The sequence below is a fragment of the Eleginops maclovinus genome, chromosome 4 (genome assembly GCF_036324505.1).
Source record: "Eleginops maclovinus isolate JMC-PN-2008 ecotype Puerto Natales chromosome 4, JC_Emac_rtc_rv5, whole genome shotgun sequence".
Taxonomy (NCBI): domain Eukaryota; kingdom Metazoa; phylum Chordata; class Actinopteri; order Perciformes; family Eleginopidae; genus Eleginops; species Eleginops maclovinus.
In genome coordinates this window covers 31,982,926-32,006,857 of record NC_086352.1, presented here as the reverse complement: position 1 = coordinate 32,006,857, position 23,932 = coordinate 31,982,926, and the positions used below count along the sequence as shown (strand labels likewise).

General features: G+C 39.1%; 1 protein-coding gene across 1 annotated transcript in view; it reads right to left on the bottom strand.

Moving 5' to 3' along the window:
- si:ch211-186j3.6 (neural-cadherin) overlaps positions 1-23,932 on the bottom strand; it is a 357,101-nt gene that overhangs the window by 12,074 nt on the left and 321,095 nt on the right. The window contains 1 exon segment of the mRNA XM_063881691.1: positions 15,351-15,595. Coding sequence (XP_063737761.1) covers positions 15,351-15,595 — 245 coding nt within the window.

Sequence of the window (23,932 nt, the reverse complement as noted above, 5' to 3'; positions counted from 1 at the left end):
GCACGCACACACGCACACACACACACACACACACACACACACACACACAACCAATCAGCATGTAATTCCGACTCTAGCGTTGCCGTGACCTTTTCAGATGTCTAACAAATCCCCAGTGCCTTGTCTCATCCATCTCAGCTCTTACCTTAGTTAACACGTCACACATCCCCAGCCCTTCTACAGAATAACCCTGCTTTATGTCCCATACATTCTCAGTGTTTCATTATACCATAGTTTTTTTTGTATCTCCTTTTAATTCAGCTATGATCTATTTTTTTAAATAAAAACACCTCAAGTTATGCTTTTTGGGGTTTTCGCTTTCCTGTAGTGTGTTTTATAGGTTTTAGTGTATATAAATGGTCTGCAAAGGCTAAAATCGCTGTGTTCCCTCCAGAAGGAGTTTCTCTCCCAGACATTCCTCCCCTCCAGCTTGAAACGCCTTCTTGTCAGTCCTCTATTTACTTAACATAACATAGGGCCATCACTAAGTGCCAACACAACACATTGTGTGTGATAGGCTAAAGGGCATTACACCTCTTGGTGGATGACCAATCACAGTATTTTATCACCAGCAAACCAATCACAGCAGACTGGGCTCTGGTATCAGATACAAATACTAGTATGAACCTTAACATTTGCATAATTATGTCCTCTTAAATGCATTCAGAATTATAATTAAATCATTTAAAGTATGTGTGCCGTATGGGTCATTCTGCATAAAGATTACTTTCACTTTTGATGCAATACTTTTTTACTTTTATCATTTTCAATGCAGGATTTTTACATAGCTAAGATCTTTTAAACTGTAGTATTGTTACTTTTACTTGAGTAAAACATCTGAACACTTGAACATATCTTTTGCTTTGAGAAGGAAAGCAGCATTTAATCCCATTTAAGAACAGCAGCAATCACGTACTGCAGACCATTTTAACTGCTACCTTTAAACATACCACCACTGCTCCCCAATCCTATTAATCTGAAGTGAGACATCGCCGTGAAAAATCTGTGATCTTAAAAACTTCCAACGCCTTTTAAACTCTTGTTGCTCCTGTCGCTCCTTCTGCATCAACCTCTGCTGTACCTTTCTAATCCTCGAGTCTCTCTCCTGCGTTACAACTGAAACCCAGCAGCCAATCCATCATTTGAACACGCCGACAGACGGCACTCAAACACCCCCCCTCCTGATAACTCTGTAAGAGTAAAGTCACTCGGCCAGAAACCAGCTGCAAGAGGAAAAATCAATATTCCTTTACGGTCAACTTGTCCCCTTCACCACAACGACAGCTTCTGGCAGATTTATACGATGAAATAGTTTCATTGGATATATTGTTTCATTTTAAGAGTGGCATTATGGTTTTTAAAGGAAGTGAGCAAGAAAGGGGGGAGGGGGGGGAGGGTGGAGAACAAGAAACTGAAAGGGCGACAGTTGTTTTGGCAGGAGCTGTGTGTGGCTGACTGCCGCTGAGAGACAGTAGCCTTGATGTTAGAGAGGCAGTAAATTGGCAAAAACAAGGTCACAGGTTCAGTCCCCTGCCTCGGCAGCAATGGTCCTCATTTAGTGTGTGGGGGGGCCTTACTTCCCAAAGACAGAAACATTGTTAAGATGCTGGTCCAGCAGCCTGTACGTTTCTAAAGCCAATGACTGTGACGGGGTTCTCTATTATCCCTGCACAAATATTGGCGTAATCGAAAAGTTGAGCTCAAATTATTTATTTACAAAGTTAAAAAAAACTATACTGGTTTGAAAACAAATAAATCAGAGTTGTCTAAAATGGCTTCCATATCGTGGAGATGTTGCCTTCTCTGCAACAAAATCTTACTCCTCATTCAGTGCTAAGACAGTCCCTCATATCACATAGCCCCTCCCAGTAAGCTCATCTTTCAATTAGTCCAACAATCACTACAGAACAGTGCATTATCTGCTTGTTGACTTCCTTATAAATCATAACATATATGCCATATTTTCCTACTCTAACCTCCTAAATAAACAGGTTAATTATCACTGAGATTCACAATCAAACCTCGTTATTAAACTTAAAATAAATAATAATTGCATGCATCGGTAAATCATATTTAAACAACAGAAGTGATGCACCTCTGTCTTTTTTAAATACTCCCTCGTTGGGGAGACGGTGGAAACTGCTGTTCGCTACCTGTCCTTGTAAGTATAGCGTAATACATTGTGAATGTATGTCTATAGAACTGTAGACAAAGAAGCGTGCACTCACGGTCGCGCTGCAGAAACTGGAGGGGAAAAAGGGATGTTAAGTGGAGTTTAAGCAATGATTTACTGTGTGTGTGTGTGTGTGTGTGTGTGTGTGTGTGTGTGTGTGTGTGTGTGTGTGTGTGTGTGTGTGTGTGTGTGTGCGCCAAAGTAAGGTTGGTGGGATATAAGGAGCATGCAAATCAAGTCAGATTTATGGCAATTTTTTCATAGACTTCTATACAAAAGGACTACTTTTTGCAACAAAGGGAGACGTTGCCCATTCGAAAGAATGCAGGTTTAAGGCTCTTCCACATTTGCTTCACTTCCTGTTCCCTTGTCTTGAAGCCAATGTTCTTTTGAATGTGTTTTTGGATAGATGCATGAAAAAAGGTTTATAGGTAATACAAGAGATTATTTTACATGTTGTTCTACGAAATAAAATATGTCAATAAACATGCAACTATGAATGTCTGAAGACTCTATATATCATGAAAACAGTGGCTACTGACAAGTGGCTAAAATAACTTAGCATTAGCCTAACATCAGCTTTTACTTCTGGCGCTTTTATATCATAAACTTGTGTCGATACCGGGATTATCTTGCTGGAAAACACATAATTATAATAACTGTGTTTGCCAAAATTATGTTGTTATATAATATTTAAAAAATCCAATGAAACAATCTCAATGCTTTTTGTTGAGGGAGCCCTTGTGATGGTACAAGAAAATACGTCATCACTGCACCACTCCATAATGTTGTGTTCAATACAGAAAACATCCCCTTAGAGTAACCACATGCTGACATTATTAGATAGTTAAAAGACAAATTAATAATACGTACTTTAATTCTCCTTTAAAAAGAAAATGAAAAGAAAGGACAACAACCTCAGCGTGTTTCTCAAATAGCCTAAGATAAGGGTGACAAAGAGAAAATTATTAATCATAATACCTTTTAACAAATATATATATATTGGATTTTTGATGATATTAAGGGTTTGTTTTTGCAGCTCTCAGAAAAAAATGACAAAGTTAGATTTTTGATAAATGATGATTAGTAATGTGGAATGTGTAAAAGACAACACAAATGTTCCTGCAGCTTCAGGACAGCTTAACTCCACAGGCCATAATACTTATAAACACATGAGCTCTGTTAAGTGCCTCCATAAGCATTCATCTGTTGTCATCTATAATTTATTTATCTTAATAGTTATCACGGTAAAACTGTGTTTAATTTCATTTTACTGTACAACATTTATCTGTGAACGAGCGATAACGTCTGAACAACAGTGGAGGAAATAAGTATTTGATCTCCTGCCAATTTAGTTAGTTTACCCACTTACAAAGACATGAACAGTCTATAATTGTTGTGGTGGGTTTATCTTAACAGTGAGAGACAGAATATCCCAAAGAAATCCAGAAATGTACATAAAAAATAAATAAAAAGATATAAAGTGATTTGCGTTTAATTGGGGGAAATAACTATTTGATCCCCCTTGCAAAACATGACTTAGTTCTTGGTAGAGAAAGCCTTGTTTCTCTGCTATGTTTCTTGTAGTTATTCACACACAATACCGCAGGCTATGTGGACGTGCAAGTAAGCGATACACTTCACATGGACTCTATTAAGACTTTCCTTTCCTCACAGCGGGGGTTTGAAACTACACTGCAACAAAAATAAGATGTGATGTGAATATAAGCACGCGCACAAATGTGAGCTTGAGCTGTGGCGAGGCTGTTCTGCACAGATCAATATCCTCTGAGCATTAGGGTTAGGGTGTATATCAGGGAGGAACTACAACCTATTGATGCATATAAGGGGTCTGTTGTTGTTTGGCAGTGAGTTTATGTGTGTACACTCCACTCCAATCTGCAATGTGTGCGTGATTGTGCGCTTGTGTGTAAAGATGTGGCTACTGGGAGATCCAGGGGGAAGTGAGCAAAGAAGCTGGAGGTCAGGGCGTACAAGATAAATCTGCCCTGCTCAAAGGGCCTCCTTAGAGGGCAAACAGAGGAATGGAGAAGTTGATCGGCTGTGTGTGTGTGTGTGTGTGTGTGTGTGTGTGTGTGTGTGTGTGTGTGTGTGTGTGTGAGAGAGCCTGAAAAGAGAGATAATGTGTTCACAGTTTACATTGCCTCCAAGGTCCTGTGATGTCTTTGACCATCACTGCTGTTTTATGTTGAACTTTTTCACTCTTTCTGCTTAACTCACACTTCTGACTTCAACCCTCCCTCTGTCTTACGACCATTATTGACTTTTAAAGGAATACTGTTCACCTGAAATATCCATTTGTGTATGAATTGCTATCCCCGTGTCACCTTGAATTCTTGGAAGAAAACATACAGTACTTGCAAAAACCAGTTGAACCACAGCTGCACAAACACCAAGTTTATATGCAGCTGTGTTAAATAGTCAGGTTTTAGAGTAAGGTTTGGGATGTAGGCAGCATGCAAATGGATACATAGGACTGTCTTGGATTGCACAGCAAGGGAGAGTTTGTAAAATGAATTTTAACATAGTTCTTCTGTTAAAAATAAACCATATTAACTTAAATTCACCATCAACTTTTCTCAATGTTTGGATTTTCCATCCATGTTGATGCATGTAAGAATTATTTTTTATAATTCAAGGTGAGGTCAGGGTGAAGTATTAGCAGGTGTTTTGGATTTTCACCCATAACCATTCAGTCTTAAAATGCTGATAAAAAGGAGCTGATATTGAAGGAAAACCTCCCAATTCCCAAAGACTTTGAAAAGCATTGTTAACTACTCAAGGGAAAATGTGTCAAATATGAAAAGTCGGAAGTCCATTGAGCGTTCTGCAGAGGCTTCTAGAATCATCCAACCCTGCCTCTTTATTTAAGAGCTGCTGCACAGTGCATGCGTCCATCTGACGAGCAGGGAAATCCATTGTACCTTGAGCAGTTCAAATGGCGCTGAATGAGTGTGTGTAATGGGATTTCCAGTCAGACGATCAATATCCAAGCTGCCCTGCAATGAGATCAGTCCCTATGAGTACATCAACACAAGTCAATAATACGGTATGGATTTAGACCTCATCAAACTATAATTCTGTTTACTGCAGCCGTCTGTCTCCGCCCGCTCGATTTATCACTACTCTTCTTCCCACTGCTCTTTATTTTCATGCCATAGGTTTTTTGAGGCCAGTACCAACTAATACGTTGCTGCTTATAACCTGTTTTAGGGTTTCATTTGTAGCTTCACATAACTACATTTAAGAGGGAAATGAAAGAGTTGGACAATAACAACTCCATGATTGGTTATAGGTGCTGAGTTTCTTTCTGCTCACACTCTTTAGAAATACAAACTAATACCTAATCGCAGTCTTCCAACACACTCTTTTCATTTCAAAAAGTAAGTGAATGTGTCCCTAAATTGTTTGAGATCTGTGTCATTGTTTAGTTCTTTATGGGAATCACATATAATACTCCTTACAAGGACAATAACTTTCTGTTCTCTTCCTTTTTCTCAAGGTGGTGGTGCTCAGTGTCACTTTCACTCCTTTCTGCTTATCGATCTGATGGTGTCCTTCTTTCACACGCTGCTTCTTCCCCTCATGTAAAGACATTCTCTCAATAGTTTCACACTTCAATCTTCCTTTATTTCAGCTCTTACAAAGACACAGCTATTAATAGACCTTCACCCTGAGAAGCACAACCAGAGACGTTTTGAACAATAGCTTACAAATAGGCAGGACAATTATAGTGAACTAGGTTTTGACATTATGTTTTTTACTTCACAAAGTACATTTCAATTTGTGTTTGTGTGTTGGTCTTTCCCCTACCTCCTAAGCATTCGTCTTGGATCACTGAATTTGTTATTTTCAGGTTCAGGTGTAAATTCACCACCCAGGGCATTCAGAATTTGTATCATCCAATGCAGTTTTGGAGATGTCCAGATACCCTTTTGGCCACTTTACCTTTCCATTTGAAACACAACAGGTCTAGATCCAAAAACAGAAACTGCAGAGAAACGTCAACGGACTCTCCTGTTTTGACAGATGAATTTTACGTAGAAGCGGAACACATCATGTGCACCTGGCAGTTAAAAAACACTAAACTAATACCACAAAAGTACAATTACAGAAATATTACCAGCTAAGTATCAAAAGTGTGTAGTCATTGTGCAGAAAGGCTCCTCCTGTTTTTCTCATTAGAAACTACATATATGAAGTATTTATGTTTCAAATTTTGGATATTACCAAATAAATTAGTCGTACATATATATCATACAAAAACATATTTATGCTAAAAGTATCTAACAGTTTTGAATGTATGTAGTGGAGTAAAAGTACAAAGGAGCAGAAAATGGAACTGAACCCTTGATCAGATGAGCAACACCAGAGAGGGTTGTGTGTCATTAATTATCTGGTCAACAATACCTCTGATTTTATAATCATTATAATAATAATACAGAAGATTTGTATAGCGTTTTTCCTAATGCTCTAAGACGCTTTACATAAAATCAGAACAGAACAACAAATGAGTGAATGAGATTTTTTGAAGGATTCAAAAAGTGTTGGCCTTTTGGATGTGACTGGGGAGGGAGTTTGAGAGGGAGGGGGAGGCTGCAGCTAAGGCCCTGTCTCTCGTGGGGCTTTGTCCTGATAGGCTGCAGTAAATTAGTGTCAGCAGACCTGAGGCGATGGGTAGGGGTGTGTTGTTGGATGAGGTCACAGAGGTAAGAGGGGGATGCTTTGTAGGTGAGAAGTAATATTTTTCAAGTCAATCCGGTGTTCGATTGGGAGCCAGAGGAGGTCCTGGAGGATAAGGGTGATGTGGTCGGATCGCGGTAGGAGGTGAGCAATGATTATGTCAGATTTGAAGCAGTTTAGTTTCAGAAAATGTTTTGCATCCATGTTTTAATATCAGTGAGGAAGTTGATGAGTTGGGAATGAATGGTGGTAGGTGTAGTTTTTCATCAATATCAATCCTCAATTGATATCAATCCAAGTACACTTAGGGATGAAGTGCAAAATAACCAACGATGGAAAACTGACCGAGTAGAGGTTTCCATCAATGACAAAAATAAACAAAAAGTACAAATTCCTCTCTTTCCAGGTTTAAGGATTGTTGAAGACTTCTCAGATGTCAGATACACCTGTCTGAACAAGGGCAGAACTGTTACTTTAACTTTGCCACTGATGTGAGTTGGCAATGTTCTTCCATCCACTCCCACTGCAAGATTAATGAGGTTGAAAGTCAATACATCTATCTGTCCGTTGTACAACGGCTTATCTTGATTAGAATTGTAGGGATCGTGAACCTATCCCACCCACCACTCACTGAATGAGAGGCAGAACAGAACAATGGATGCAGGAAGAGAAGATGATATAGTTCCAAAGTGGCCTTTGCATTATTAGGTTTTTCTCTGGGTTAGCACACACACACACACACACACACACACACACACACACACACACACACACACACACACACACACACACACACACACACACACACACACACACACACTCTTGCCTTTCTAACTTTCTTTCAACCTAATAATAACTGGTCTATAAAATCGTAAAACCCAACTGAAATTACACTTAGTCACTCCCTGTCTGCAGCGAACATATTTTTGTGCTTTCCAAATGGTTGGCTAATAGTTATTTTTTAATAAAATATGCAAGAGGTATTTGGTGAAATATAAAACAATCTCCTTTTTGGAGCGATTTGGAAGCCAAATGGTTACAGCAATGTCCCAGGATCAGTTCTGGCATTTGGTCTTTGTCGCACCCCTCTCTTTCTATCCCTCTCCCAAATGCTCCTTTCAATCCAGTCTCACTGTAGAACCATATCGCTCCCTGTGTGTGATTGACAGATTTCAGAATACATGATGCCAAGGAAACACTGCGTAGCACTCTTGGGGGGTATAACCTGGAAAGTTCTATCCTATGGCTACCACGCATAAACAGAGCATCCATTCAAAGTAAAATCCCCTTGGGGCTATGAAAGTTTATTTCAAATTATAGTCTCCTTTCTACATGCCAGAAGACTGATGTGTGTGAGGGAGATCTGTCTCAGACACACTGCTGCACTCATATGCTGTACGATATATTTGAAAAATAGTTTACAGACTTGGAAAATACATATACAACGCGGAAAGAGAGAATAGTGATTTGCCGAGTTCACATCATTTCTTGCTTGTGTTCTAGGAAGTAACCTTTTCTGTCCTTGAGGAAAAGCTCATTTCGAAAAAGCATTTCCTAGAGGTAACACTGATGACAAGTTAAGTAAAGACACAAGTTAGGGGTTTTAACTAATGTACCGGTGAAGCAACCAATATGAATATATGGAAATCTTTGTAGTATCCATGTTGTTTCCGTATTCTTACTTATAGGAAATGTGCCTCTAAATAAAAAATATTACCTAGGCTACAATATACTGCATAGTGTATCAGAGAGTTTAGCAAACAAATCAAATCTATTTAAATACTGTTATTTATCTTTTGCAAGTTACATTTTATTAAAACATTAACATGCATATGCAATGCTGAGTGATTTATGGAAACAAATGCACAAGTTCTTGAGAATGATGTGCATTTTCTGAAATAAAATGAGGCAAGGAGGCAACAATGCCAAGGGTCAGAAAAGGCATCTTGCAAAATGCCTCACACTATTATAACTGTAAGTGCATCTGAGTTGGTCCATCCTCCCGAAGGAAAATCAACTTTCCCTATCTTATCTGTGTCTTGTTTTGTTTGGTTGGATGTACTCTTGTCTTCCTCACAGTGCATTTGGCTCGGCATGACTTGTAGGTATTAATGTACTTTCAGCTGGAGAGATATTCTGCAGGATATCTGGTGGAAGGCTCAATAAGAGGTTGTCAATGCGGTGTTTACTCGAGATTAAAATGCCTTTAGGGCCTGAGCTAGCTGCTGCGTTGTCAGACCGCTGCCATTTTGCAGCAAATATTGACTTTGCTCTAATCCTTGAAGTGAAATTGACTATTTTGCTTTTGGGCATTGAACGTTGATTGTCTTTGTCTTGATGCTGCTGTGTTAGGCAGATCTCTCATGAAAATGGGAGCAAGCTCAATAACCATTGTAGAACTTTTCACTTGCACCTCAGAGTATCATGTGCAACTGTTCTTTATTGCTTCGCTGCTCTAAAACACGCAGACATCAACTTTATGAGAGGCTCCTCATGAGAGTGGCTTTATATACCATTTAAAATATCAGGTCTACTCTAACAGGATACTCTAACGAGGCAGTTCCACTGATTTTCAACAGCCTAATATGCAAAGCAAAGCTATACAATGGGTCAAATAACTTTTTCAAGCATTTCCCATATAAAACTGCTTACTGAATCAAATCCATAACTTTACCAAAATTCAAAAGAAGAAAAAGAACTTCAAGGATCGGAAAATACATATGTACAGCCGCTATACAAGTTTAAATGGGAAATTCTATTGACATTGTCCGTCAATCCAATTGTATAACTGAAGATGAATCGTCACTCTGAAATGTGAAACATTAATATGGTGTTCATTACCAAAACCAACAATCTTTGTCCGAAACAAACCACAGACCCTGGATCGCTGAAGCTATAACTGTTTTTCATATGAACTCAGGACAATATAAGGAGGATCAGGAATGCACACAACAGGAAATAGGAGTGTCTGGGAATACACTGTTTTCTGGTTGGTGCCTGTGTAGAGTGTGCAGGAGACACAATGTGAGGTAAATAACACTGCAGTCATGTAGCAGCTTTGTAATATGATCATAAAAATATCATAAAAAACTCTTGCAGTTTTTTACCCAGTAGGTTTCGGCTGTGCCAATCATAGACAGACGTCCCATTATCTCGTCAACTCTTCAGTTTAAAATGTTTGTGTAATTGCCCCTTCTTATTCAAACTTGTGTGTTGGTTTGGTTCCAGTTTATCTCTTCCCTAAAAATCCCTGAAAAATCGCTCAATTCACACATAGGCTATTTAGGACTTTACCCGGACTTTACCCGGACTTTACCCGGACTTTACCTACCCGGACTTTTCACAGACTTTACTCGGATTTTACACAGACTTTGTACTGTCTGTTTGTTTTCCGGGCCAACAGATTCCTCTCCATCGTTGGATAGGATCTTCTAGATATTTCTGGATGTTACATCGTTGCAGTGCATGTTTGAAACAGTTTTTAAGTAGAACAACAAATGTTTGAGCACATTAAATCAATAGCCAAGTTTCACAAATGTTATTGAGTACATTCAGTATGATCTTCAGCAGTTTGTCATTTAGACCCAAGAAAAGGGTTAGCACCAAATAAAACGAGAAACCTGCTGCTTGCTTGTTTGAAAAAAAAAGTGAGTTTAAAAGCGTTTAGAATCCACATCAGCATGTGATCTTAATCTAACTAACTGTAACAGTGTTTTTACAGCTCTCTGTAAAAAATCAACATGACAACTACAACTCATCCAGAACGCTGCTGCCAGAGTTCTCACAAAAAATGGGGCGAAGCCTGCGAACTAAATCAGGCAGTCAACTCGAGCACCACTGATACATTTACACGTGAAGCGCTTCGTCCCTCTTACAACCAACCAAACAAATAGTAGTCTCCTAAATCTGCCGCTCTATGTCAGCTGCCAAATCTGCCTAGCTCTGTATCGCTAATGCTGCTGCTGCTGCTTCCACGCTGCTAATGCATTCACCTCACTGTTGCTGCATTGAGATTGCTGATGCTCGCCTGCCCCACCACCACCCCAGTTTCCAACCCAGCTTCCACCTGTAGGCTCAATGTTCTATGTACATCTGTGGAGTGATAAGGCCCGAGCCTAGACGCCAAACTCAAACTATATACTGCTTCTAATTAACATATCAAAGAAACATGTGAGTTGTCTGACTGAACTAGTAGAATTGACCACATCACCCCAGTTGTCAAACATCTGTACTGGCTTCATATAACACAAAGGACACACTTCTAAACCTTACTTTTAATGTACAAAGCACTTCATGAATTGGGACCAAAATGTCAGACATGCTTTCACTGTTACGAGCCAGCCAGAGCTCTCAAATCATCAGGAGCAGGTTTACTTGTCGTCCCCAGGGTCAGAACTAAATTTGCTGAGGCAGTTTATCCCAGGTTTGCGGCACATAGAAGCTAAAACTGCCTGAAAATCGGAGGTCCGCCCCATCCCTGGGTTCTTTCAAATGAAGGTAAAATTAATTGAATTATTATGTGTTAATGCCTATGTGAAACACTTTGAATTGCCTTTGTGTTTTAAAATGTGTTATACAAATAAACTAACCCTAACCTTAATCGAGCCACTAGTGAACTGACTATCTTTGAGTTCTGCATCTCTTTGTTGGCTGACATATTAAGGCCTATTTTGTTCTATGTTAACAAAACTTAGTTTGAATATCTCTCATGTGCTGTGCTATCTGTTAAATCTTCCTCCAAACTCTCAACAATGTGCAGAGATAACCTTGGAAGCAGCCTCACATTAAAGGAGTTTGGTGTGATAGAATCGATGCAGCAATCACCAAACTGACTGCTTAGCTCATCTGGGAGAGGAGATTGTGGGGATATATTCAGTATGTGACTCATTGACCAACATCTGTGTCCCATAATCCGAGATCCTTCTTTAATCTTTGCACTCTGAGTCTGTATGAAGACCTCACAGAAATACCACAGGGAAGATTATGATGACTACTTTTGTTTCAGACATAATTCTACTGTCCTAAAAACCGTGACTGAGCTACATTTTGACTTCATAGTTACTCTCATGGAGATGTTGCGAAAACTTTCTCAGTTGCCAAATTGAGAGCATGTCTACGAAGAAATTCAATGATTCACTTTAGAATCCTCTCTACGCTTCTCTATATTTTCATGTTGGTATATTATTTTTCTTCAAGCTTGATTTGCTCTTGAATGAGGATTGAGCTGTCCCTTTTATGGATAATAAAACAACCGTTTTTTTCCAAACTGTACCATCTGTGAGACAAAAATGAGGACATATAGTATATGCATGTACAGATGCATTTCCACTGTAATGGATTTGGAATCTGAAACTGGTTTTAAAGTGTCTACCATACTGAAATAAATGTAGCCAAAGGGAAGTAGAAGTAAAAGGCTGACAGTTATGGCATATACATCTGCATGTTATAAATTGAAGCATGTATACAGTCTTGGCATCAACTATTCACATGCAAAGTCTACAGCTTTCATGCCAGCAGCTCTGTAAGGTTCTCTTTGGCGATGCTTTGAGCTAAATGCTAACAGCAAAATGCTCACAATGACAATGACAAAGGTAATATGTTGGTTAGACAATTTAAAATATGAGCGTAGAATGATCTAATATTTCATACACACACAAATCACAGGATGAAGTTTGTTATAAATTAAAGGTTTATTACACTAATAACTACAAAACCAAACTTTTAAACAGAAAGAAAATATGATGAATGAGGAAATGAAAGGATGGGAACAATGAATACAACAATGACAAATTAACAAATGAGAGAGGACGACGTGTGACCAGACAGAATCAGTGGCTAATATTGCACCTGCCTTTTCAAAGAAGAAGGCTATTAATGTATTTCACAACCTCATGGCTGCGCGTCACAACTGCTAAGCTAAAGGCGGCTAATGTTCGGGATCATGATGTTTAAAGGTTTATTTAATCACTTGCTAACAACCACGGTTTTTATGCCACACATTCTTGAGTGGGGGAAAAATATCTTAAACTCTGGGAACAACGGACCTTCTAACCAGAAACCAAAAACACGTTGACTTTGAGATGAGGGAACCAGAAGAGGTAAAATAATAATTCATTTCCAGGTTTGACTCATTCCTACACCACTTTATTGCTTACTTTACACATAATCTTTTTTATATTTTAAAGTTGGGCTTTCTAAGGTGCATCACATTACTGATATGAACCACTGAATAAAACCTGATCACTTAAAAAAACAAAGACACACAAAATATATGCACGTGTACATATATTCATATACACTTCTATAGATGCATATGTACACATCCATGCCCAGTAAATACAATCAATGCATGTCAGTATGGGTGTTTGGAGAGGACAAGGGTAAGGTGAAATGTGGGGGAGAAGGTTTGACACCACAAAAACCCTCATTCCCTTTATACTTCAATGTTAAAACGAAACTTCCTATTATTTAACAAAGTGCATTTCATTTTACATTCCAAATGAGTTTCCTTATCATTTTTAAGGAATGCGTGATTTAATAAAAGAAGGCTGGGGTCGTAAACTAGAGCAGCTTGCAGCTTAAAATTGTTCCATTAGTTTCTGCTGGCCGGTCCTTTTACAGAAACAAGAATATTCTGTTCATCGGGTCATAAATAATCTGCTACAGGGAATATATTTACATTCATGTTTGTGGTATTTAAATGTCTGTAAAAAAAATCATGGTTCAATAGATGTTGAGAAATGACGTTCAGTACCATAAATGTCAACCTCAGTGCGCTAAGGTGGTCAGGGGGTCATGCTCTGGAAACCATGAATGTCTGTGTACATTTCTATCTCCAGTAAGATTGCTGTGACACATTCATTTATAAAAATCCCTAAAACCCAACTGTTTCAATCCTCTCTGTTTATAGCCAACACTATACTTCAAACATCAAAGAGAATGATGGAATTTGAATTCTGCTTGGAGTGGGTTTGGTCTTTAATCTTCACTCATCATAACATCCAATATTTCTCCGGTGCTGCATCAGGAGAGTTGCTGCCCTCCTTTTGTTTTGCTATTTAAACATTTGGATTCTGTGCGAGCAATATTGTCTTGAACAAAAAAAAGAAGTCTCTCTGCTACTTAAATTTCAGAGTGAGGAATGTTTGACCGATCGAGCGAGAAATGCTCCACAGATTGAAATTACTACCGAAGCCCCTGGAGCATTGATCTCAATTTCTGTAGCTTTGGGTAAACAGCATCTTATACGCCTACAAATCAAGTGATTTACGCTGAAAACAGAACCGATTCACAACAGGGTCAAGGGCGGATGTTGCATTTACTTTGAGCCCAAGGCCAGGTTTGAAGAGGGACATCGTGGAACGAAGGTGAGAAGAAGAGAGGGAGAAATCTTCATTTGAACTGTGTCAGTCTGGGATGGAGGAAACCTCTGAATCACCAATGAGACACACAGACATGGTCAGCAGCAGCGAGACATTGACACTATTCTTCTCCACACTACGCATTTTCTTGTTTTCATTTCTCCCAGTGTTGTGCGCTGCCGCAGCTTTGTAATATTTTCATTTTTTGCCATGTCCTGTTTTATTCTTTATTCCTCTGATCTGTTTTCCTCTCTTGTGCTGTGCTCTGTTTCATACTGCTCTTTACTGGTTTGTTGTATCATCCTCAATTAAACAAGGAGAACGTGTCATCTTACTGACAACCTATTCTCTGTGTACGACTGCGCCTGAGGCTCTTTCTCAACAAAAAACCCTTTAGGAATAGGTACACAGAGCTAAAGGTAAAGGCGTATGAATATTCAACAAGCAAAACAGAGAGGCAGATGGAAAACATGTGGATTTTAACAATAGACGACTAGACCTCCGTGTGTTCCAGCCACAGGTCAGAAGAAATGCTGGCAGAGTGCCACTGCAGAAGTTTAGTAGTTATAACTATAGTGAAGAGAGCCTGATTACACAACTTTTGTCAGTCCATTTCTGGCTTTAAGCTATATGATAGAGTTCAGAGATATATGCAAATGAAAGTCTGACTTTTCTATGCCTCCAAACAAACACAACGCCAACACTTGCAAACTTGTTGTTTTATATATACTCAGTATAAACTTTAGTTTTCATAAATCCCTTTTGTTGAGTAAAGATTCCAACGTTGCTTTCTCAGCCCTAATTAGGGGTGGACAGGGTCTGTCACTGTTGACCTCTCTCAGACAAAACTGAGGTAGCTCCCCCTTCAACCCATTCAAGGAACTGGTTATCAGTTCAGGCAGAAACTCCTGCATGTGCCAACCTTCATAGTGAAGCAGACATATCTCCATGTCAATCTGCCAGCTGACATAACCTGTGGTAGTGTCATAGTTGAAGGCAAGATGCTTTTAGAAATCAAAAACACACATTTACATCCTCAAACATTAGCCCCCCTGCTGTGCAGCCGTCTCCTCATATCTGTACATAAAGCATGCAGTACATGAAATAGCTACCTAGCAAGGCCATGAAGCAGATACAGATGGCAAAGAGGGAGCTGAAGCTCAGGCCCACGTCCTCCCGATAGATGGCCAGTGTTGTCTCACAGTGGCGTCCTCTGTAGCCCTCCGGGCAGTGGCAGGTGAATTTGGAGGGCGACTGTGCCACACAGGTCCCCCGGTGACAGGGCCGTGTAACACAGAGGGTGTAGACACAGGACTTCCTCGTCCCGTTCACACGGATCATGTGGCCAGGAGGACATCTGAAAAGAAGGGGAAGACAGGAAGAGGAAGGAAGGAAGGAAAATAATTATATATAATGATGTTTTTTTGGTTTCCAAAATGTATGTATATGTATTTTTATATGCAGAGGATACCACTTAATTTGGTTATGGAAATATTTTTGAAACTTTCGGACACAGTGAAAATAGATTATGCTGCAAACCAAATACACAAATATGAAAGCAACAATTTAAATTTAAATAGCAATACTGTATAACAGTTATGTCTAAAGCGTCATTATATGTTAGAAAGTAACAGTATATTTATTGTTTATCTACTAGTACCTTTTTAGGTTTTCCGCAACACGTTCAGGCACTAAGTATTTTCTTACTGTGCCAGTTTCTACTCCACTACAAATCAAAGGGATAATTTGTACTTTTTGCTAACTGCATTTAGTTCCTAGTTACTTTATAGATTCAGTTTTGTGCACCTACAGTATGAAGAACTTTTAAAATAGGATTTTTTTTAATGCAAATTAAACCATCCAACATTATAATTAATAAAACCTAAAACCTGTTGGTTGGTAGAAAGTCATTTTCTGTGTCGTAGTTCCATGTGCTGCTATTCCTCTGCATTTTTGATTGACTTTATTTTCTACAATGTGAAATTGTATTCCACTTTACTAAGTATGTTTTCTTGATTATCCTTAAGTACCATTTTCAATGCAATTCTTTTACTTTTAACAGTATTTTCACAGGGTAATATTATTACTTTTCAACCTCTATATATACACCTTAAACTGCTTCCTAATCAGTCCATATAGAACTTACTGCAAGATCCTGGGGAAATATATAATACTACACATTATTAACACAAAAATAATTATTATTTTCATAAAAATGTAAACTGAACTACTTACTCTAACCTCACAAACCCCCTGTTTTCATAATTAAAGACTACTTGACTTTGTAACATCTCAGATCCGGTAAAAATGCCAAATTAATCATTCACTAAAAGCATCAAAAATGTATTGGAAATGCATACGATTTTAGAGGAATTTGCATCTTTTTTAAACACATTGCACTGCTCATCATAAATACATTTCAATTTAATTTTCATCATTTAGAATAATATCACTTTATGTTCATTACAAAAGATTTGAGTTGATAAATATGTAATAGTCCCCCTCAGGGAATGTGTCATAAAAAAGCATTTACAGATGCATTAAATAAACATGGAGGTCACTGGTGGATGAAAAAAGCTGCAGCATTAGAAGATAAAATATGAATATACAGTACAAAACAAAGTCGTATTAAATATGTATTACTATTTTGCACATTGGAAACTCTCCTTGAATCATTGACTGCTCTGATATACACCTCAATGCAGAATGAGCCGTGGGAGACGAAAATGCTGACTGTGGCACTGGCGGTAACAAGGATGGTTTTATGCAGGCAGGGGCACATTTTCTGCCTCACTTCAAAAAGCGCCACTATAATTAAAAGCTCATTTGGGTGTAACAGCTTAAATAAACATTTAATGAGCTACTTAATTCAGGATCCCTTTCAATGTGTATACGGAGTCTGCTAAATGATGTACATTTGATGACATCAGAGATGAGTCTCGCCTCTGGAAATGTGCTTATGTGTGTAAATATTGTCTCAACTTAACCATAAATGGCCACATTAGATTTGAAATTGTACTGCATTCTATCTCATTACTATAACATTGATTTTGATGAGATACAAAAGAGTTAATTCACTGTATCAACTGCCAACAGTCTCCTATAAATGATGTTGATATGACTAGAGATTTATGTTTACTGGAGACATTTGAAATGATTCTGAACAGAATGTCTGCAGAGTAGTATGGCGTTGTTCTTACTGTAAGGTTACTGATCATTACATCCTTTACTACTCACTATAAAGGCTATTTTATAGTGCCATCTAAATGAGTAGGGAGAATTATTAAAACCATAGAGTGAGTCTATTTTGCTTTATATTTGACTCCTTCAGCTACTGATAAGAATATGTGATTCTGCTGTATGCTATGATCAATAGCTATAGTTTTATCCTTTGTTTGTCGGTTTCTAAGTAATGGGCAGGCACAGTATAATAAGCCTTGATATTGAAAACATCTACCTGCTGCTAATACTTAAGCCACACAATGATGCTAAAGAAATATCAAATAAATAAATGGTCTACCACGTGCAATGGAGGAAACACGTTTTTCACAAGGGCATACTTCTGGTATTAACTGTATTCCTCAGGAAAATGCACAGCAAACCTAACATGTATTTTGTTAAGCATGTTTTAATTTTAATACAGTAGTGGACTGGAAAGCGGGTTTGCATTTGACCATTCCCTGTATCCTCGTATCAAAGTCAACGTTTTTTGAAAGTGCTTTTGGTTAGATGCCTCAAATAGGGTCTGTGGTTAACACAAGCTGAATAGATATGTCACTAAACACTCCACTCCGCCTTTAGCTTAGGGGGAGTGAATTCATGTGTTTGTGATGTAGCTTGTTGTCAGCCTTACTTTTAAATATGTATAGACTGACATTTTAACTCTGACTGTTGCATTGACAATTCAAAAATCATAACATATGTGTTAATCTGTGGAGTTTATTCAGCACAACCAAACGTGTATGTTTCATAAACGTGTGTTAGCCATATATCTTAAATTCAATGGAAAAATCCCATTGTTTAAAAAAAAAGGTATGGTAACATACGTGTCAGCCTTCAACAATATGTCATCACTGCAAAACTCTACATGATTAGAAAATCCTGCTCATTTTGAGAAACAGAGTTATGTTGGCTTAATGCTACATGCTTATGTAGCACTCTCAACTCTTTAATCTCCATTTCGTACCGAACGCAAGTGTTAGGAGACGTTACCAAGTGTCAAAAGAAAAGAACACATTGTTGCATACTGCCTCTTCACTCTCTATCAGCTACATTACTTATTTTGGCGTTTTACTGCTTGCTTTTCCAGCTGAACAAAGTGGAATTACTTAGACTACCAGAGTCAGCAAGGTTAAGACCACTTCTTCGGGTTCTAAATTACTTTTCCTTATTACAGTTTTAAATGCCAGCAATTTAGAAAGCATTACCAAAAAATAAATGACCTAGCTTTTTGAAAAACAACGTACTGAAAGATAATTAACTCTGTCATGACAAATGCTTAGCGCTCATGCTTTCCTTATGCCTGGTTAGAGTCTTTGTAGGTGTTAAATGCCTGTAAGTGAACTTGGGAACTGTGCTTCTATTTTCTCTGATGTGTTTTATCGTTTCCTAAGAAAGTACTTCTTATATCAACTCTTTACCTGGATAAAAGACACCTGTCCACAGTCAATAAATCAGATTACAACCTCTCCACCGAGGGCCAGAGCATAGACAGGTCTTGTGATCATGGTAGAACAAATGTCTAAGGACATCATGGACAAGAGTGTAGACCTGCACAAGGCTGGAATAGAAGACAAGACCACCAGCAAGCAGCTTGGTGAGAAAGAGACAACTAGTTTGATTATTAGAAAATGTAAGAAGCACAACATGAGCATCAATCTGGGGCTCCACCATCTGAGACATCGCCTCTTGGGGCATCAATGATCAAAGGCGAGGGGTCAGTCAATAACTACACAGGAGGGAAGGAAAGCCTTAATCTTCCCAGAGAGGGGAAATTTTACGTTCTGCATTTGACCCATCCCATTGTTACGAGCAGTGGGCTGCCATGTGAACGGCGCCCAGGGAGCAGTGTAGGAAACAGTGCCTTGCTCAGGGACACCACGGTAGCACTTGGTCTTTCAGGGACTCGAACTGGTAACCTTTCAGTTCCCAGGCCAATCCTAACCTCTTTGCCACCACCGCCCTACAGGGAGGTGACTTGTTAATGATCACAAGCCAGTTGGGACCATAGTCACCAAGAAAAACTATTGGTAACACACTGCGCCATAATGAATGAAAATCCTGCAGTGCCCGCAAGGTCCCCTGCTCAAGAAGGCACATATACAGGCCGTCTGAAGTCTGCCAATGAACCTCGGAAGGATTCAGAGAAGGCTTATGAGAAGGTGATGTGGTCAGATGAGACCGAAATCAAGATTTTAGGCATCAACTGGACATGTCATGTTTGGAGGAAGAGAAATGCTGACTATTACCCCAAGAACACCATCCCCAGCGTCAAGCATAGAGGTGGAAACATGATGCTTTGGGGGTGTTTCTCTGCTAAGGGGACACAGCGTTTCACCGCATCAAGGGGATGTGGAGGGGGCCATGTATTGTAACATGTTGGCTGATAACCTCCTTCCCTCAGCCAGGACACTGAAAATGGGACATGGATAGGTCTTCCAGCACGACATTGAACCAAAACATACGGCCAAAGCAACTCTCTGGACCTCCATCCCATAGAAAATCTGTGGAGGGAGCTGAAGCTTCCAGTGGCCAAGCATCAGCCTCCAAAACTTAAAGATTTTGAGAGAATCTGCTGAGAGCTTTGTAATTTCTGAAACAACGGGTCTTCAATTCCCCACAGAACTAAACACAGCTCTCTACCTTAAAGGCAGGGACCTTGCCAGCTACATCATGCAACATGTAAATGGACAGCAGCAGTGTAGAGTTAATTAGCTTTTATTATACATAATCAAATGTCACTCATGTTAGAATTTTGCTGCCAAGTAAGTATACTGTAAAACTAGCTTACTGTAAAAAAGCAAGAGCAGTAACCAATCTGTCTGTATGTGTCTGCCTATCGTGCTCACTCTTAACTCAACTGATAAGTAGTCTATGGAGAAGAAGTAGCCTTCATAATTAAATCAAAAACATCATCACAAACAGCAGAGAAAGAACCTATTTTTGATAAAAAATTTACTTCCTACAAGCAAGATGTGTCCAAACTGAATGGGAATTCTCGTAACTTGTAATCTAACTAAATAGCTAACGATATGCTATATTGACATGTCCTTTTTTAATTAGATCCAAAGTTACATTTACAAATGAGTGTTTGTGTTTATCTGTGCACCGTGGAGACTAGTTATCCACACTACAGTCTGTTATTATTTGACTATTCAGACGGTTGCCCTTATGAGTAATCAGGTATCAAACACTTAGACCTGGAGGACTTCCTGCCAACACTTACTACTCTCTAATCATCTTCCAGGGTTCGGGTCAAGTAGTGAAGAGAACAAGGCGAACAAGCAAGCCGAGAGGGGATAGAGACGGAAACTGTGTGTGTGTGTGTGTGTGTGTGTGTGTGTGTGTGTGTGTGTGTGTGTGTGTGTGTGTGTGTGTGTGTGTGTGTGTGTGTGTCTGTGTGTGTGTGTGTGTGTGTGTGTGTGTGTGTGTGTGTGTGTGTGTGTGTGTGTCTGTGTCTGTGTCTGTGTGTGTGTGAGGCGATAGTACATGGCCTTAAAAAATTGATCAGGATCAAACAAGATGAGAACCACAGAAAAACCAAGAAATGGAGAGCAAAGTGCGAGAATGACAGCCATTGTGAAAGAAAAAACATATCTCGTGGATGTGGGATGCTTGTGAGTGGATCAAAAGAAAAAAGGTAAAGGCAAGATTAAAAGCTGTAGTTCACTCACTGAATGGAGGCTGATGTTTCCAATGGCAGGAGAAAAATTGCTGAGATTAGTGCGAGTGGCTTTGAGCACTGGGTCTTTGATTCAGTGTGTGCCGCGGGAGAGGGTTGTTAGATTGCACGACATTTCCTATTTCTTGCTGACAAAAAAGTAACCCCTCACATGACAAGTCATACAGTATTGCATGCTAAATGTTGATCAAGCATAAGTGTGAATCCCATCAGGGTCAGAGTGCAGGGGAAAAAAATATTTTCACTGCCATCATTTCAGGCATTTAGTTTGGTGACTGAGCAGATGGGGCTCACTGCTTTATTCATTGCCTTTTAAAGCGAGACGTGGCAGTTTTTAAGGTTTAAAACTCTCCCTTAGGCCATGTTCAGACTGACAATAACCGCCACACCTCAGTCATAGTGCAGTGGCAGAGAAGCGAAAAAATATTCTGGCTCAACTTTTGCTGCAGTGTGGTGTCAGCCAGCGAGCCACCCAGTTGGCCAATCATATATCAGCTCACAAACACACAGGCAGAGAGGGAAGTTGTTGTTGCTGTTGTTGAGCCATCCTCCCTCAAAGAGTACAAACTGGTCTCTGTGTCCTTTTGTTTGATAAGCCTTCAAACTTGGCTTCTTGGTTTGTTTTTCATCCAAGCTTTATTGCTTTACATCATAGACTGTATAAAAAGTGGTCATAGTCACTGTAATGTCACCCATTGGTCATTTTGAAGCATAGCAATTGGCATCTTTGCCAAAATCATCTTGGCTTTTGCCTGTTGCCAGATTGTTTTTGCCCCCAGAGGTGAACTGAGAAGAAGCTGAGTACAATTGAACACTTAACCAGACATTTTTACACAACAATTAGGGCTACAATTGGCTTACACAAACCAACAACCACATGTGAAAAGGTTCTAAGATGACAACAACAAAACTAGACAACACCCTTGTTTCGATATGTCACTCACAAGGTAGCAATGCTCTTAATCTTAGCATGTGTTGCCTTTTATTTTAATCAAAACTAGAACATAATTTAGAAAAATTAGCATTATACTGTTTTGGAATTGAAACTAGCACTGACAGAATAAGGAAGAAGTATGGTATTACCCGTAGACTTCCTTGCAATCGGAATCTCTTTTGCAACACAATTGGGCTTCCTTTTAAAACGAGTGGAGTTACTCCATCATAGAGAACGCAGGTTTAAGGCATATCTGTATTTGCTTTATATTTAAGACCTGGAGGTTTTTGCTTTCAGAAGTTATACATGAATATTTTTAAGTGATGCATAAAAATGATTCAGTGCATTTGAAGATTATTTGGACAATTCTGCTCCCAAAATCTTTCAGACTGTTTTGCCCATAGCTGTATGCAGAGGCCAGTTAAAATCAACGTGTGATGTCATATGAAGCTGTAGGACTGCCTTTGAAGCAGCTCCACAGTATTTCTGCTCCGTCAGGCAGGCTGAGGGGGGTGAGCAGCAAAGTGTTGATCTGAGTTCACATGACACCCCTGCCCATGACAAGGGGTAGGTTAAATGAGTTTACATATTCATTTGTCTTTCAAAGAGCAGGTATCCATTTCAGAAGTAGACAAAATTAATACATAGTTTATGACCTTCAACCGGTTCGTTGCTTGAGATTGTCTGGCAGTCACATCACATTTTCGTTTATTTCATCCTGTGGTTTTAAACATTAAACCAAACAGCAAGAGACAGTTGAAGTTACGTAACATCCAGAGTTCTGAAAAATACCTTTTGATTTTTGGTTGTGGATTTAGACAAAGAAATATGAAATTAAGTGGTGTTGAAGTGAAAAAACACTATTTCAAACATGATCCCAACTGCAGTAAAACTATTGCACTGATGTAAAGGTTAGATACTTGCTGTAGAAAAGGTTCCAAAGTTGTGTTGATGTTCAGTACTTTCAGTTGTTGGGTGTAGATAATGAAGGGAGGAGGGGCTAGCTCACGTGTTTTGTGTGACGTGGCACTAGGTCAGACGGTGGCCATTACAAGTAGTTGCGGGAAGGTTTTGTTGTGTTAGTGTACGTAAATGACGGAACACCACACATATACAAACATCCAAACCATTAAAGGACATAATAAAGAAGGTCAAGCATCATCTCAGCTCCTCATTTCTGGACACTGGACCTTTGGCCTTAAGTGGTGTTCTGGCCGATACACCGGGGTGAACCTAGTGATAAACTAGAGAACTAGTGCCAACACTGAGTTTCCTTTAACTCTCCACTACACTTGCATAATGGCCTAAGTTGATGCAAGCAAGGTTTATATTTTGATCTTTACTGCAGAGACTGGGGTCTAAAACAACAGACAGTATTGTTTGCTTGGACTTGGTAAATGCCCATAGCTTATAAATATCCACATTCCAAGTTTTGTTGGGAGGCTTTTCACTATTAATTAGCTTTTACTACATTCAAATCAGACTTTAGGGTACTTGTTATTATTGCACTGATAAAAACCCTTGTTAGTTCTTACAGTGAATGCAGGGGTAACACATTCACATATGGGGGAGCTAGGGGGTGAAACACATGACTTTTACCCAGGAGACAGTTGCTCGTGCCCCAGCTGAAACCAACAAGGCACTTTTGACTTTTCGTTAACAACCTTAAGTTTCATTTCACTTTACCAACTTACTTTTTTTTAACCTACCCCACAATATTTTCCTAAACGTTACCAAGTATGTTTCGCCCCGCAGAAAACAAGTTCATTAATTTATCTACAAAATGTTTTCCGATAATATAGTATACTGCTACTATATATACAGTAAGCAGTAGGTCTGTTTTCTCTGCATGGCCCTGT